This window comes from Toxorhynchites rutilus, chromosome 2, assembly GCF_029784135.1.
Source record: "Toxorhynchites rutilus septentrionalis strain SRP chromosome 2, ASM2978413v1, whole genome shotgun sequence".
Taxonomy (NCBI): domain Eukaryota; kingdom Metazoa; phylum Arthropoda; class Insecta; order Diptera; family Culicidae; genus Toxorhynchites; species Toxorhynchites rutilus.
This window is the reverse complement of record NC_073745.1, coordinates 548714-565406: the sequence shown is the minus strand read 5'-3', so window position 1 is coordinate 565406 and position 16693 is coordinate 548714. Positions and strand designations below refer to the sequence as shown.

Below are 16693 nucleotides of genomic sequence, written 5' to 3'. Positions count from 1 at the left end.
TTTAGCATTTCTGAGGTGTTGATTGATTGCCATTGATTAGACATGTTCTAAACCTTTTCCTATGACCTTTACATTTGCAGCAGTGCATTATATTGGACTTCTCTGCCGAAAATTTAAACCCGATGGAATTTGCCCAGTTACTAACAGCCGAGATTCCTTCCTGCAGTCTTCTGCGGGCCATTTCTGGGAAAGCATTTCTTGCCATCAGCAGTAGATCGTCTGCATAGGCCAGTACCTCGGTGTTTTTAGGGATAACCTCTAGAACCGACTGCATAGCAACGAGGAAGAGGGAAACTGATAGAACCGAACCTTGTGGTACTCCGTTTTCTAGGCAACGGTGATCCGAAAGTACTCCTCCGAAGTAAACTTGAAAGCCTCGATTGGTGAGGAAACAGCGAAGAATGTTGAAGAGGGAGCCTTCAAAACCCCATCGGTGGAGTTGTTCGATAATGTTATGGCGCCATGTGGTATCGTAGGCTTTGGCTAGATCGAGTGAAGCAATTTCGCTGTGGTGGCCCTTTTCGATAGTCTCTTGAAGGAAATGATCGAGTTGACTGAAGTAGATGCCCGTACCTTTACCTCGGCGGAAGCCATGCTGTCTGGGGTCCAATAGTTGGTATTCTTCAAGGGCCATCCTAAGTCTTCGATTGATCATTCTTTCGAAGACTTTCCCTAAGCAGTTGAGGAGGGTTATGGGACGGAAGTTGTTCGCGGCCCGTTTACTCTCCTTCACTTTTGGGATAGGTATTACCAAGCCCGTTTTCCATGCATCTGGGAAATAGCTGTTAGCCCAACATTCGTTGTATATCTGAAGGAGTAGAATTTTTGCATGAAGAGGTAGATGCTTGATCATCGGATATTCGATTCCGTCTGGGCCAGCTGATTTGCTTTTGGATATTTTTATTGCCCATAACAACTCGTCCAAAGAGAACTTATCGTTGTATTTGTGGACCTGTTCCGAAGCAGGAGGAAAAACTTTAAGTTCCGCCTCCGCCTTAATAGCCTTAAATTCGTTGGTGTAGTTGGAGGGGGCTGAAATAGTGGCAAAGTGGTCGGCTAGATGGTCGGCTATGATGCCTGGATCTTCGGAGAAGGTGCCATTAATTTCGAGGGAATAGCAGTTTGAAGCTTTCTTGCCACTAAGAGAGTTGACCTTGTTCCAAAGTTCAGATGTCGAAGTATTAGGGTTGATGCCATCAAGAATTTCCATCCAACTGTTTTTCTTGGCTTCGGTTATTACCTTCCTGGCTAGAACTCTAGCCGTTTGGAAGTTTGTTAGGGCAATCATTTTGCAAGCGCTTCCATCAGGAAGGCGTCGTAGGATACGGAGGGATTTTCTTCTCCTTTTGATGGCCTGTGCAACTGCATCGTTCCACCATGGGACAGCCTTTCGGCCGGGTTTCCCACTGGTACGGTGGATATTTTGTTCAGCCGCTAAAATAATGGCGTGGGTAAATTCTTCCACAGAGCAGCTTTCATGTTCAGAAAGTAAGCTGTTGATTGTGGATTCGAAGCCTTCCCAGTCAGCCGACTGGTATATCCATTTCCTGTGCAAACGAATGTTTGGGTTTCTTGACAGGGTTCGGATGTGGATGGGGAAATGATCACTCCCTCTGATGTCACTATCAACGGTCCAGCTCAACCTGGGGGCGAGGTCCCAGGAAGCAATCGTGATGTCAATGGCCGATGATGATCCGCGATGGATATCTATCCTGGTATGACGGTGATCGTTAAGTATGATGAGGTTTAGTTTTTGGACGATTCCCAAAATTGTTTTACCTCTTTTGTCACATTTGTTTCCTCCCCATGAAGAGTGGGAGGCGTTAAAGTCACCCATCAGGACGAATGGGTGCGGTAACTGTTTGATGGCATCCGTAAGTTGCGTTTCAATGTCATTACTGTGCAATGGATTCCTGTGGATTACTGGACGGGGTTGGAACTGCTTTTTCTGGAGAAATTGGCTTAGCCTGAGTGCAGTTGCATTTGCATTGAGAACAACCTGTATTTTGAATTTTGTCTAGTCTTTCTTGTAGCTTACTAGCAAAGGAAGGACCATTTTTGTTCTCAAAAATGGATTTAGCTTCCTTATATGACACACCTTGGTCAATTCGGACTCTGGTAATGTTATCCTCTGCGATCCACGCTGTGCACTTCCTACTGGTTGAGGCGTGATTTCCATTGCAGTTCACACAAGAGGCAGGAGCATTGCAAATAAAATTTTTAATTTTGTCTTTATCATTATTATTTGTGTTAAGTTCGGGGTGAGCTACACCGCAGGTACGGCAAAGTTGGATTTTTTTGGCGCACTTTTTGGAAGTGTGGCCGAAAGCGAAGCATCCGAAGCATTGCATCGGGTTTGGGTAAAAAATCCTGGTTGGCGCACGGAGGAATCCGAAGTTAATTGCTTCAGGGATAACTGTTCCGTTTATGGTAAGGATCATGGTAGAAGTAGGAACTCTTTCCTTCATGACTGGATCAAACCTTAAAATTTTCTTAACACCGATCACATTTTGGTCGGCTAGTTCAGATAGGAGGACATGTTCATTTAAAAACATAACGTCACGACAGGACACAACACATTTGCGTTGGTTCAAGGTGGGATGGTATATAATTTCAATGGGTGTTTCGTCGATCAGCGACTTTGTACCCAGAAGCAGTTGAACAAGTTTTTCATCTCGTAGATGTAGCGCATATTGAAGGCGATTTTTATCGTCGCGTTGAGGTTTAGCATCTTTGAATTCCGTACCGATCACTCCTTGGATCGATTTGGAAACCGTAAAGGGATTCGATGAAAGAAGATTGCCTTCGGTGGCTCTCAAAAGTAAGATTTGTAAATTGCCACCAAAAGGGTCAGCCCATCTGGGCAAGGTACGAGTGGTGGTAACACCATTATAAATGTTGGTTGGCCTTCCGGCGCCGGAGCTGCTGGAAGCCATGATCGGGGCCTGGCTATATCGAAATACAGCCAGGCGCGGAAAAATATTCACACACCGAGGTAGAATATACGACGTGCGACGGGGGACGAAAACGGCGGGGGACAATGCCAACGCAGTTACAAGAACGAACACCGAAATCACTTGGCGGAAAAACACTTGAGGAAAAGTTCACTGGCAGAAAAGCACTGTTTTAAAAACACTTGGAAAAGTCACTTTTAAATGTCTGTTAAATTAAAATCGATTTGGGATATGTAGTAAAAATTTTCTAACCTATACCCTTTGGGCGTCCTATTTCTCACTAACTCCTGGTATTAAGAAAAGTTTGGTCACTCACCGATCGTGTTGAAGGACCTCCTCGAACGTCACCACCTGATGGCAGTGGGGTAGCGGGGAAGGGACCGGGAACCGCCGACGACAGGGCAACAGCCTCAGCGGTTCGAAACGACGAAGCGAAGAAGACCTCCTTTCACACCTCCTGAGTTGCTGGTGGCTGAAGCAGAAATTGCGCCAAAATGTTGCAGGGAAAAGATGTTGATGAGACGGGTGCAAACAGCGGGACACGCAAGGGGCAGTGAAAACTGCCGGTCAAAGTGGCCAATCCGACCGAACCAACTTCCTGAATGGCCGTTGGGGGCTTCTCGGCTGCTTCCTCCTTTCCTGGCATCCGGACAACTGTTGCTGTAAGAAACGCTTTATTTAGGACCGAAATTAGCTTTAAAAAAAGCTTTGCATTCGGTAGCAGGAGAAAACTTCTATTGCTATTGTTCTCTTTTAGAATGGCGCTAAAAACATAACCGTTGCGGTCGAGTGTCAGTAGCACCTTGGAGAGAGAGAGCTAAGCACGACGTCCTCCTTTTATACCCGTCGTGACGTCATTCGTTCGATATGCGGAAATGATTAAACGTCAACCAAACGCGAGACAAACGCATAATAATAACAAACGCATGTCTGACGAACGAGGGGTTTTTCGTTGTTGTAGTTCCTCCATCCACAGATAGTTGGCGCTCCTTCGTGTTGTCACGAACATACTGGCCCCTTCAGAATCGTCCATTCTGACAGTTAAACGATGAACGAACATTGCTGATGATGGCTCCTTCGATGATGATGAGAGCGGCTGTCACTCGATAGACGTCAGGCGATGTTGTTTTGATTGCGAGCGATGACGATGACCAGTAACTCGGCAACATGAAAATAAGACCCCGCTAGAGGGTTTTTACAAATAAATATAATTGGACAGGTGCTTACCTTGTCCCTCATTAATCAGGGCGTTGTATTTATTTTATTATGAGTGAATCTGCTGGAATCATGACGTGGATTTCTTCAGTAAAGCGGATGTTGTTGTCTCTAGTATTCGGTGTTGTTGTTATTCGGTGGTGTTTCCTCTTGTGTGGGTGAAATTGGCAGCAAACAAATCTTCGACACAGGACGAATGTAGCGACCTTCCGGTGTCTGAACGGTGACCACACGGATGATGTTGTCGGCGCCTGGATGTACTTCGATGATTTTTGCTATTGGCCATACCATCGGAGGACAATTTTCATCCTTTAGAAGAACGAGCTGACCCTTGCTGATTGTGACTGGAGGACGGCACCACTTTGTTCTCGCTTGAAGTGTCGACAAATATTCGGAGTGCCACCTTTTCCAGATGTTCTGCAGTAGTTTCTGGGTTTGCTGCCACTGCGTCAAGCGGTTTAGAGGAATTTCAGACACATCCGAATCTGGCACGGTCTTTAGAGTGGACCCAACAAGGAAGTGGTCCGGTGTTAGCGGTTCCATGTCGGACGGATCGTCGCTGATGGGAACGATGGGACGAGAGTTAAGGCAGCATTCAATTTGCGCGAGTAGCGTGAGCATCTCGTCAAAAGCCAAGCGATGAGTTCCCAGAGCGCGAGTGAAGTGTTCTTGTGCGGATCGAATAGCGGCCTCCCACAGGCCACCGAAGTGCGATGCTTTAGGCGGATTGAAATGCCAAACAATTCCGTTGCTGGCACACTCCTGGGCGACTGCTTGACGGTGTTGCTGGATTCGCACAAGTCGTTGTATTTCGTTGTCCGCTCCGAGGAAGTTACGGCCGTTGTCGCTGTAAATCTCCGCGCACAGACCTCGACGAGAAACGAAGCGACGTAGAGCCTGAATAAATTTTGCTGTGCTGATCTCGATGACGAGCTCTATGTGCACAGCGCGTGTAGAAAAGCACACAAATACAGCGATGTACGCTTTGCTTGGGGCTGCTCGACGGTAGGGTGGTCGAAGCGTTATTGGACCCCAGTAGTCCACTCCCGTAGTGGAGAAAGGTCGGTTGACGGTTACTCGTGCGGCTGGTAGTTCGCCCATGAATTGTTCCACAAGCTTCGGGCGGGCTTTGAAACAGATGATGCACTGGTGGACGACTACTTTTGCTAGACTTCTGGCCCCTGTGATCCAGTACCGCAGGCGTAAAATTGTAAGCAGAAGTTGTGGAGCAGCGTGCAGTTGCTTTAAGTGTAAACTGCGAACCAGAAGAGCCGAGAGAGGATGCGAGCCAGGTAGCAAAATCTGATGCTTACTGTCGTAAGGCTGTGAGGCGTGAGCGAGACGCCCACCAATCCTGATTAGCCGTTCCGGAGACATGAATGGAGCGAACCACCGAAGACGAGACTTAGGTCTAATGGGTTGTGACTGCTGAAGCCTTTTCCACTCGTCGGGAAACTCTTGCTGCTGAACGAGTCTGATCAAAGCAGCTTCCGCGTTTCGTATTTCGTCCCTACTGAGGGGATTAATTTCCGAAGTTTGGTTGTTGGTGTTGATTGTCAGCTTGTAGTTGTGAACGCGATTCAGCAGAAAACGATGACAGTAGGCCACAACTCGTACCAAGCGTGTGTAGCTGGAGAATTTTTCCACGATTTCGTCTATAAAGCTAGGTTCGGTGACCACACACGAAGCGACTGCTGTGGTTTTTATTACTTCCTGTATCTCTTCCGAGTTGGAGACGTTGTTTGTGCGTCGAGCAGGCCAAGCTGCTTCATCGAGTCGCAGCCATCGTTTTCGAGTAGACTCTCTGCAGAACAGCCGCGAGAGAGACAGTCAGCAGGATGGTCCAGTCCGGTTACGTGGTTCCAGTTGCAGTGTTCGGTTGCTAGTTGTATTTTGGACACACGATTCGCAACGAAGGTGGTCCACGTTGATGGTGTACTTTGGAGCCAGCTGAGCACGGTTGTTGAGTCCACCCAAAAGTAAGCTTCGGCGGGTAGTTGGAGGGGTGACGTCACCTTTTGGTACAGTTGGGCGGAGAGAAGAGCTCCGCAGAGCTCTAGTCGAGGTATGGATTGTTGCTTGAGTGGAGCTACTTTTGATTTAGAGGTTAGTAGCGCCACTTTGATCGCGCCTGTAGAGTCGATAGACCTGACGTAACAGCAAGCGCCGTACGCTTGTTTGCTTGCATCGGAGAAAAAGTGGAGTTGAGTCAGCGTTGGGTTCGAGCATAGAATGTAGCGTTCGATTCGAAGCTCATTCAAGCGAGGAAGTTCGGAGAGGTACAATCCCCAGCGTGAGACGAACATCGACGGCAGTTGGTCGTCCCAGCCCCACGATTTGCCTTCGTCGGTCAGAAGCGTTCACAGTGTCTGCATAAAGACCTTGGCAAATGTTACCACTGGACCCACCAGGCCGAGTGGGTCAAACAAACGAGCGATTTGCGACAGAGCGATGCGTTTAGTGAGTGGTGTGGAATCGTTGAGAATCTGAATACGGTACTGTAGAAAATCGTTGGCTGGTTCCCAGTGCAATCCTAACGTTTTGATGCATCGGCCGTCGTCGAGTTCTACGGTGGGCTTCAGGGCAAGGTTGTCTTCAGCTACTCCTTCCAAAACAGCTTGTTCGTTGGAGGCCCACTTGCGGAGTTGGAATCCGCCTCTCGACAGGAGCGCTTCAAGTTGTTCTCGGAGTTCGATGGTTTCCTCTACGCTGTTGGCTCCCGAGAACAGGTCGTCGACATAAAAGTCCTTTCGTAGAACCTCTGCTGCCTTGGGAAAGTTGTTTTGTTCGTCGTCTGCAAGCTGCTAAAGAACTCTCGTCGCTAGAAAGGGAGCGCTCGCGGTGCCGTAGGTAACCGTTTGTAGTTCGAAGGTGTCTAGATGTGCGTCCGGTGTAGAACGCCAGACGATGCGCTGTAACGGCGTGTCTCGTGGGTCTGGCGGAACATTTGCTTAATGTCAGCAATTAGCATTACCTTGTTTCGCCTCGAGCACATGATGATGCTTCGGAGGTCCTCCTGCACGATCGGACCGACCAGGAGGGCGTCATTCAGAGATGGGCCGTTGGAAGTCTTAGCCGATGCGTCAAATACGACCCGAAATTTCATGGTCGTACTCTCTTCCCGAATGACTGCGTGGTGCGGGAGATGATAGCAGTTTTCAGGCGGTGTCTGGTAGTCCGTGACGCGTCGCATGTGTCCAAGTGACTGGTACTCGTTCATGAAGTCAGTGTATTGATCAGCGATATCGGGTTGGCGATTCTGACGACTCTCGAGCATCCGAAACCGACGAATAGCGTTGGAACGATTATCACCAAGCTGCTCGAGTACGTTGCTTTGTAGTGGTAGGCGAACGATGTACCTGCCGTCCAGGTTGCGAGCTACAGTTTGGCGAAAGTGGTTCTCGCATGCTGTTTCTTCCACCGAATAGCACGATGAGGGGTTGCCTTCCTCGATGGTCCAAAATCGCTCCATCTGATGCTGTAGTTCAATGACCGCTGTGACGTTGGTGTGAAACTTCTGATATTCACTGCACGGGTTCCTCAATGCTGTTTGTATAATCCTACAGTGAAATCACCCGATACAGAGAGGAAATATTAAGCGTGGCTTACCTATTCCACCGTTGTCTTCTGAAGAAGGAAATGAGTGGAAATGTATGCTACTACTGCTGCTATGATATATCACCAACATCACTGTTATACTGTCAGCTGCGAGGGGTAGGGTATTGTGCATTTGATCTTTCTTCCACGCACCTCACATCTCCCTTCTTCTTTTTGTGTTGTTTTTGTTTGTCTTTTGTCTGTCATTCCAATTTATATTTTTTTCAATCTACGATACGGAATACTCCAAAAAATATGATTAAAAATATTCTGCTGCGTGAATTTTCTCTGATTACAGTCCTCACGGTCAATTCTGACCTGGATTATCTATCTATAACTAATATAATTTGCCACATGTCCACATATTTTATAGGGTAGGAAATAAAAAAAAAATGACGACACTCTCTCTGGGTGCCATCTGTGTACTCAACGCGCAGCGATAGAAACAAGTACTGCACGCACTCGATAACACACCAACTGTCAAAATTCATTGATTGCGCTGTCTATTATTTTCTTGTTTTTGAATCATTCAGTTGACTATTTTGGAACAGAAATATCAATGACATTATTTTGCATGCATGGCGGTAGTGTTTAAGTGGAATTTGAAAAAAAAAACATATATTTATATATTGCTCGCTTTCACTGTTTTATTTTAGGTGTGTCTGTCTGATGATCAATAGTGAAGGTAAAACCGTTTGAATGATCCTTGTCAATCGCACAGTCAGATGAATAACCAGGAGCTCTTTTTTCCTCTGCTTGCTTTTGGAATTTACTCCGGACTCTGTTCTTTAGTTTCTACTTTTCGCCATGAATACACTTTTATCGTTCGAGTGACATGTCGTCTGAGCGGATACCATCATTGTCATTCAAGAGTAAGCTACCATTATGCTCTTGTACTACAACCTAACGTCCATTGTCAAATCTTGAATCTTCCTTAGTTTTAGATTATTGATCGGTTATTACGGTGTCGCCAGGCTGAACATTGCACGGTCTAGCGTCTCGCGTTTTATCCCAATTCTTTTTCGAAGACAGTTTCGTCTTTGCGTCCCTTTCGTTGAGCAACTGTTCATCAATATGCGCTTATTCTCGGTTCAATAGTGAAACCACCCTGGTTTATTCAGCATGACTTCCTCTGGATAAACTGGTGGTTTAGTGGGCAGCAGCATTATGCGGCTGTATTGCAGCCTGCAGCCCATCATTGTAGTTGTTCCTGGTTAGCTTTATTAAAAATTCTCATGAATTTTTCGACTAACCCATTTTGTTTAAGGAAAAATGGTGTAGTGAATATAGTCTGTTCCACAACAATAGCTTCCATATTCTTCAGTATTAAATGGTGGACTATTGGAATCGAGCGCAATCGTCTCCCAAACCGTTTTAGGAGTGAATATCTTTTGCATTGGAATTGGTTTCACCGGTCTACCATTTATGGCACAAGTTTCGCATGAACCATTGATCAACATCTGTGGCTATGCCAGGTCACCATACTCGCTCTCGTAAAATGCTTTTAAATTTCGCTGTTTTTTGAAGTTCAACTGGAATCACGACACAAATGAGTTTTGTCAAATATTCCGTTCCTGGTGGATAAGTTGAAATCTACTACAAAGCTTCCAGTTCCAGTTGGAGTGTTTCACCTTTTATAGTTGAATTCCAGGACGACATTAACGCGTTTTAGTTGCAGCAAAATGCCCAAGTTGACCGCATTTGTTGCATTTCAATTTCAATACGGGCAGCACCTATTCCAGTGAGCCCTCCTATTACATACACTTCACCTCTCGTTGCCGATTGTACGATGAATTTTACTTCGTAACTAAATGTGCTAGCAGTTCTAGCAAGTTCGCTGTTGGACATGCCCTTGAGCAACTGAGCCCTGACGAAACGATCCTGATCTGCTGCACTATACTCACGAAGACGTACATTCTTCATTGGTCTGACCTGGAAACTCATAATCGATTTCTCCGATCGTTGTCTCGTGCAAGAAAATGCTTCGTGCTCAACCGCGGTGTCGATTGTTCATCAAAAATTACTTTCGTTGTTCTTAACAAAAGTTGTGTAGCAATGACCTTTCGTCAGGTTTGGCCTCAACTTACATACTCGTACAATACCCTGCAATTCTTCACCCATTGAAAGAAAAAGCAGTTTGACCGTTGTATAGGTCACACACGTTAGATAGAAATGCTGCGATCTCAGAGCTTCCAATATATTCGAACCACCCTTCCCGCATTTTGTTTGCATTTACGTTTTTTTAAGAAAGGTTCGATTTGGTCGCATCGGACGTTCGTATTACTTGTCGTCGCTTCATACGCCGGAATGTCACGACACTTCTAGCTATCATCTGCTTCAGTGCATCCAATGTTGTTTCCTGAGAACTATTGTTACTGAACGAGCATTTCCCAGCTCGCTGTTTCTTTTCGATATTGGGTGGTTTCTTCGACACACCATTTTTTCAAAAGCGGTTGTCCCAACACGCCCCCTTTTGCAAGCGGTTGTCCCAACACGCATTCTTTTAGGCGGTTGTCCCGACACGCCCCTTTTTGCAAGCGGTTGTCCCAACACGCATTCTTTTAGACGGTTGTCCCGATACGTCACTTTTTGCAAGCGGTTGTCCCAACACGCATTCTTTTAGACGGTTGTCCCGACACGTCACTTTTTCAAGCGGTTATCCCAACACGCAACATCTCAGGCGGTTGTCCCGCCATTTATTTTCACAGACGGTTGTCCCAACACGCCATTTTCTTAAATTTCTTTCCTCTATGCCGGATGATTTCACTGAATATTTAACGTATCGTTTTTTTTGGCCAAAAACATAAAATGTCCGGCAGGATCGCCAATGTGAAACTTCTGATATTCACTGCACGGGTTCCTCAATGCTGTTTGTATAATCCTACAGTGAAATCACCAGACACAGAGAGGAAATATTAAGCGTGGCTTACCTATTCCACCGTTGTCTTCTGAAGAAGGAAATGAAGTGGAAATGTATGCTACTACTGCTGCTATGATATATCACCAACATCACTGTTATACTGTCAGCTGCGAGGGGTAGGGTATTGTGCATTTGATCTTTCTTCCACGCACCTCACAGTTGGCTACGTTGGCGACGATCGGAGTGGTTGGGGTTCCGTTCGAGATTTTCCCGGACAACACCCAACCAAGTACGGAGTTGACGAGGAATGGCGACGAGTCTCCGAGTTGGATTCGACCATCCACCGTGAAGAGGTCAAAAAAGATTTCCGCGCCCAGAATCAAGTCGATCGGATGAAAGTCGGTAGAAAGTCGGATCGGCCAACTGAATTCCAGGAGGGATCTTCCATGCAGAGGGATCTATGGATGACGACGGGAGATCGATTGTGACCTTCGGAAGTACCACTAATTCCACGGTGGCGGAGTATTCACTCGTTCTGGAACGTATGGTGGACACGATTTTGTAGCGCGCGTAGGTTGATGACTGCCCAATCCCCGAGATTGGCAGCGAGATCTTTTGACGTGGTGCCTTGATCGACTGCGAGAACGACTCCCTTACGAAACAGCATTCGCTCCCAGAATCCAGAAGAGCCCGAGCGAGATGAGCTGCCCCGTTGGCATCGACCAAGGTTACAATAGCAGTAGCGAGTAGGACGTTCTTGTGACGACTCTCAGATGGAGCGCAGTTAGGCGTATAGTTGAGAGATGCGCTGATACAAGATTTCGGTGTTTGATGTTCAGCCGCTGGAGTGGGGACCAATCTCGCGTGTTCGGATTCTGTAGCCCTGGAGTGCACAGCGACTACGTTTTACCCCGAGCAGAGTTGAGTGTGATGACGTCCTCTGCATCTTCGACAAGAGCTGGAAGATGGACAGTCCCGCACCTGATGACCCTTTCGAAGGCAGTTCCTGCAAAGCTGCAGGCGACGAACGTGTTTCTCCTTTCCCTCCAGATCCAGCTTCGAAAAGGCAGGGCAAAGGTAAACCGGATGATGATCGAGGCAGACGGCGCAGTTTCGACCGCTGTTGGTTGACTGCTTAGAAGCGTTGTTACTGACTACTGGCCGTTGAGTAGGCCTTTTCGGCGTAGCAGGGGGTGGAATTTCTGGAGCCTTCAAATTGATAGTTTATAATACTGTCACTCGCCTCTTGATGAAGGTGGTCAGTTCCTGGAACGACACGTTGTCCATCGTAGACGAATGCTCCTCCCAGTCTCTCCTCGTGGTCGGGTCTAGTCGAATGCTAAGCATGCGGATCAGGATTATGTCCCAATACTCCGTGCGTTCACCGAGCTGTTTCAGGATCTTCACGTTCGATTCAAATTTCTCGACCATCGAGTGCAATTCCGTCGCAGATTCCCGCTTCAACAAAGGAAAGTCGAATAAAGCATCTACGTAGGTGCGCTTGAGTCGGGCAGTGTTCTGATAGTGATTTATCAGAAGTTCCCATGCAATAGGGTAGTTCTCGGCACTGATCGGAACGGTCTGAATGAGTTTCAGTGCATCGCCAGCGAGTGAAGAGCGCAGGTAGTAGAACTTTTGTATGCTCGAGAGATCGGCCGAGGAATGAACCAGTGACACAAAAAGGTCGTGGAAATTGAGCCACGTGTCAATATTTCCACTAAACGTAGGCAGTCTGACGTCTAGCAGGCGGATATACGACGACTGTGCAGGAAGGTGGCGAGAATGACTAGCCAGAGACGCGATCGACGTAGTAGGCTGCTTGTTCATGGCCAAAAGAGTCCCCTTTGCTTTGTAGAAAAGCGACTCGAACGCCATCCGCTCCTTCAAGAGTTCGTCCAGAGCATCATCGTCCAGCATTTCCAGGTCACTTTGGACGCTATCCAGGTCGGTCCACAGCTTCTGAAGGTGCTCCAGACGAACCGGAACTTCGAGGGAGTCCCTTTCCTCCTGATACTCGTCGACGAAGATCTTGATCTGGATGAGTGATGATTTCAAGCTCTTGTAGCGCGACTTGAGTCCTTTGATGTGTCATTCGGTGGACATGATGGCAGAGTAAGGATCAAATCTGCAAAACGCAAGACCGCGTAGCTCTCACGGGGAAATGAATGTTATTGGAAATGCCTTGTGTAAGGCAATAACGTGCCTTGTATGAGTGATTCAATAGCAGGAACTATAATCGCTACCCGCAGCGAGCTCGTGGATGTTCTCGAACGTTCCAGATGAATTGAACAATGGCGGATCGTATATCGTAGCACGTGGGTACCAGATGAGCGGAGTTTCGACGCTTATCCGGTTCGAAGGACCTGATGTCGGTAGATCATCAAAGCAGCAGACGAGCCGTTGTCCGTTCCAGCGAAACGTATCGAGAATCACAGTAGCTGGTAGCAGAGCGACAGCAGGTGAGTATGTTTCCACTATTTGCCTTTTTATTTCAGGTCATCAGAAAACCAAAACGTTCAGGTAGGTATTCAGATTCACTTCACTAATTTATCTTCCTTTATTTTAACCCAACTTAACAACTAGTCTAAATTTACTCTATTAAATATCGCACAAATAAATTTTCTTCGTTGCTCACAAAATGGTTGACAGCAGATGTCGTTGGCCGGAAAAGAGGTTGACGGCAGGCGTCGTTGCACAGGAAAAAGTTAACGGCAGGCGTCGTCGAACAGGAAAGAGAGAGAGCTAAGCACGACGTCCTCCTTTTATACCCACCGTGACGTCATTCGTTCGATATGCGGAAATGATTAAACGTCAACCAAACGCGAGACAAACGCATAATAATAACAAACGCATGTCTGACGAACGAGGGGTTTTTCGTTGTTGTAGTTCCTCCATCCACAGATAGTTGGCGCTCCTTCGTGTTGTCACGAACACTAACAATAGAATAAATTGAAATGTAAATACATAGTAGTTATAAGATAGGTTTAAGAATTGAGTGTGATGAGTGTGACTGAGAGTGCCAGTGTGAACATTGTCAACATATCCTTATATCCCATCATATTCTTGATAAAAATATGTCACCCTTCTAAACTCGAGTCTACCGCGAGTAATCGATTTTCTACCTTATAAACAATAGAATTAAGGAAAATTGTTCATAGATATATAGATATAGTTAATATGTTTAGTTAAGAATTCGGCTCCTTTAAACTTATGTAACTGAGCCTGTAAAAATAAACGAATTAATAAAAAAAACAGTTTTCGTCCAATATTCTTATGCGACTAGACTACATCTATGCGACTAGAATGCAATTTTTACGCAAATGTGGTATTTTTTTACAGAAGAGTACATCATTGACTTTAAATCGATATATCGCTTATCTGAATCGGTTCAGTAGTTATGAACTATGAATTTTGGAGTTAATATTTTTATAAAAAGGTAATTTTTGGAAAAGGGGGAAATTATTTTCCGGACCATCGGTTAATTTTAAAAAACCATAACCAAAGAACAAAAAATAAAAATAACGCCTCCTGAATTTTGGATATGTTATGTTAAGAACCCTCAGTTTCCAAGAAAAAATATAAAAAAAATATAACGCCCTTGGTCCCGAAATCATGTAAACCATAAAAAACAATTACAATCAATAATTACGAAAACAGAATCTCATTTTTTTGCAAGCATATTATTTTTTTCAAAAAAGACTAGCTAATTGGCTTCAATTTGATATGTTGATTGGAATCGGTCCAGTAGTTCAAAGGTTATGAAAAAACAACCATTTTCGGAAAAGGGGAAAACATTGATTTTTCGGACCACCCTAAAATATCAATGGGCACCCTAATGAAAAAAATATAAAAATACGGGTTTAATATTTTGCAAAAAGGAAAAAACACTTTTCACGAAAATCTGAGAAACACTATATCGGTTTGGCATGGAATGGCTGTAAATTGACATCTGATTCCGATAAACTGTAACATTTTGACCATCGCAGTCATTGGGGTGTCCGTTGTGTATTCATTTCGCCATGTCTCAGTCAGTATCACAAAGTCAATTTCCGAATCGCTAACCTCGATGAAGAAGCCATGTACCATTTCAAAATTCATAAGTGTTATCAATGAAAAATTCAAAACAATCGGCAGATTTACATGTCAATAATTTGCAAGGCTACCATTTCGGTTAATAAACTGTAAAATTCGTGTTGGCATAGTATTCACACTAAATTCTGCAGAACGGGTTTTTCGATATCATCAATGGTGTACTGAAGATTTTCAACAGGATTCAAGTCTGGAGAGTGAGCCGGCCATGTCCAATAAGTCATTTTTCCCTTTAGCGAGAGAGGTATGGATGTTACCACTACGCCAGATCGCCTGAAATGTGAATTGCCTGCGACGATATCTACGAAAATACGGTAGAAAAAAATATTTCAGAACATGTATGTGATTCTTGTTATTCATTTTGAATGATGTGAAAGCTAACATGATCGTGTACGGTTGCATAGAATCCCGCGCAAACCATACACGAGCCTCCACCAATGTTCCTGGTTGAAAAATACTGTTCCTCCTTCCGTAAAAAGTCTACTATTTAGAAAAAAATTAAATAGCATTTTTTTTCTTCGAGAGGCCGCTATAGGGCTGTCCACATACCACATGGCCAACTTTTGGGAGAGTAGGGGTTACGAAAATGTCCACACTTGTCCACGGTGAGAGGGGAGGGGGTTAGGTAATTAAATTCGCTACAAATCTTGGGCAAGTGAATAAAACCTTAACCCTGGGTGTTGCTTACTTAACGAGTGGATTGTAATTTTTCACACTTAACATTTGTCCTTAATTAATACGGAATCACGGAATCGCACATCATGATGGAAAACAACTTTCTTTTCTCGTTATAACTATATATTTAGTAAAAAACATTTAATTTATTTGATTGGATAAAATTCACGACTATACGCATCGAAACACAGTGAAGAATCCGAAATATGGCCACTTTTCTCTTCGTCTCGTCCCGCTGCAGTTTCTCGCTGCCATGGTGGTACTGCGTGCAGCGATGTGTTGATAAATTCAGCGGGGTGCATTTGCTGATGCACTGAGATAAATTATTCGCGGCGAACGGCTCGAACATCCTCCCCCGCGGGAATCTAGACCTTTCTGATCTCAAGGTTGTTCAGGATAGGTAGAGGCGCCAGTTTATGAATTGGCCGTCTCAGCAAACCCGCCTTAGTTCGAACATCCACCACACGGATCAATCCATCTGCTCCTACACGGGTTGATTCGACCTTCCCCAACCTCCATTTCTGAGGAGGTAAGTTATCATCCTTGATAATCACCACTGTTCCAGGTAGAATGTTTCCTTCCTTTTATTCCACTTTTGTCGGACCTGTAACTCCAAGAGGTATTCTTCAGACCAGCGCTTCCAGAATTCTCGACGCAGATGCTGGACATACTGCCATCTGGAAAGTCTATTCACCGGGATTCCATCATAACTAGGCTCCGGAATGGCAGTCAGAGGACGATCGATCATAAAATGGCCTGGGGTTAACGGCTCGAATTCCGACGGATCATCAGAAGGACCGTATAAAGGCCGAGAATTGAGTTGAGCTTCGATTTAACAGAGCAAGGTCGAAAACTCGGACATCGTCAGGAGGCTTGATTGGCACTTCTTCTTAAAGATGGTCTTGAAGCTCTTCTCGCCTGCCTCCCAGATCCCGCCCATGTGCGGTGCATTTGGGGGAATCATTTTCCATTCAATCTGCCAGGGTTGACAGAACTCGAATATCTTGAAGTCGGTTTCTTGCTGCTTGAAAAGACGATACAGTTCGTTTAGCACCTACGAAATTTGTCCCATTATCCGAATATATCTGCTCGGGGACACCACGACGAGAAACAAATCGATGTAGGGCAGCTATAAACGCATCGGCTGACAGATCTACTACCTCCAAATGAATGCCTTCAGTGACCATGCAAACGAAGACGCACACGTATCCCTTGACAGGTGCTAGCCTTCTTCCAGTCTGCTTGATTAGTATAGGACCCGCGAAATCCACGTCAACCCTTATGAAAGCCGGAGCCTTATCGC

At 45.5% G+C, this 16693-nt stretch overlaps 1 protein-coding gene across 1 annotated transcript; it reads right to left on the bottom strand.

Annotated features, from left to right (window-relative positions):
* Nucleotides 1–4280: 4280 nt before the first annotated feature.
* LOC129771794 (uncharacterized) lies at nucleotides 4281–6475 on the bottom strand. Its single transcript, XM_055775828.1, has 2 exons — nucleotides 5880–6475; nucleotides 4281–5799 (listed from the first exon to the last, which is right to left on the bottom strand). Exons 1-2 carry the CDS (start codon nucleotides 6473–6475, stop codon nucleotides 4281–4283), a joined length of 2115 nt encoding a protein of 704 aa, XP_055631803.1.
* Between the last annotated feature and the right edge of the window lie 10218 nt (nucleotides 6476–16693).

Excerpts from the sequence above, each read along its gene's own strand:
- LOC129771794 (XM_055775828.1), bottom strand. The coding sequence starts at position 6,475 with ATGTTCGTCTCACGCTGGGGATTGTACCTCTCCGAACTTCCTCGCTTG. Across the intron at positions 5,800-5,879 it reads ACTCGGAAGAGATACAGGAA|CTACACACGCTTGGTACGAG; the intron begins GTAATAAAAACC and ends AAAATTCTCCAG.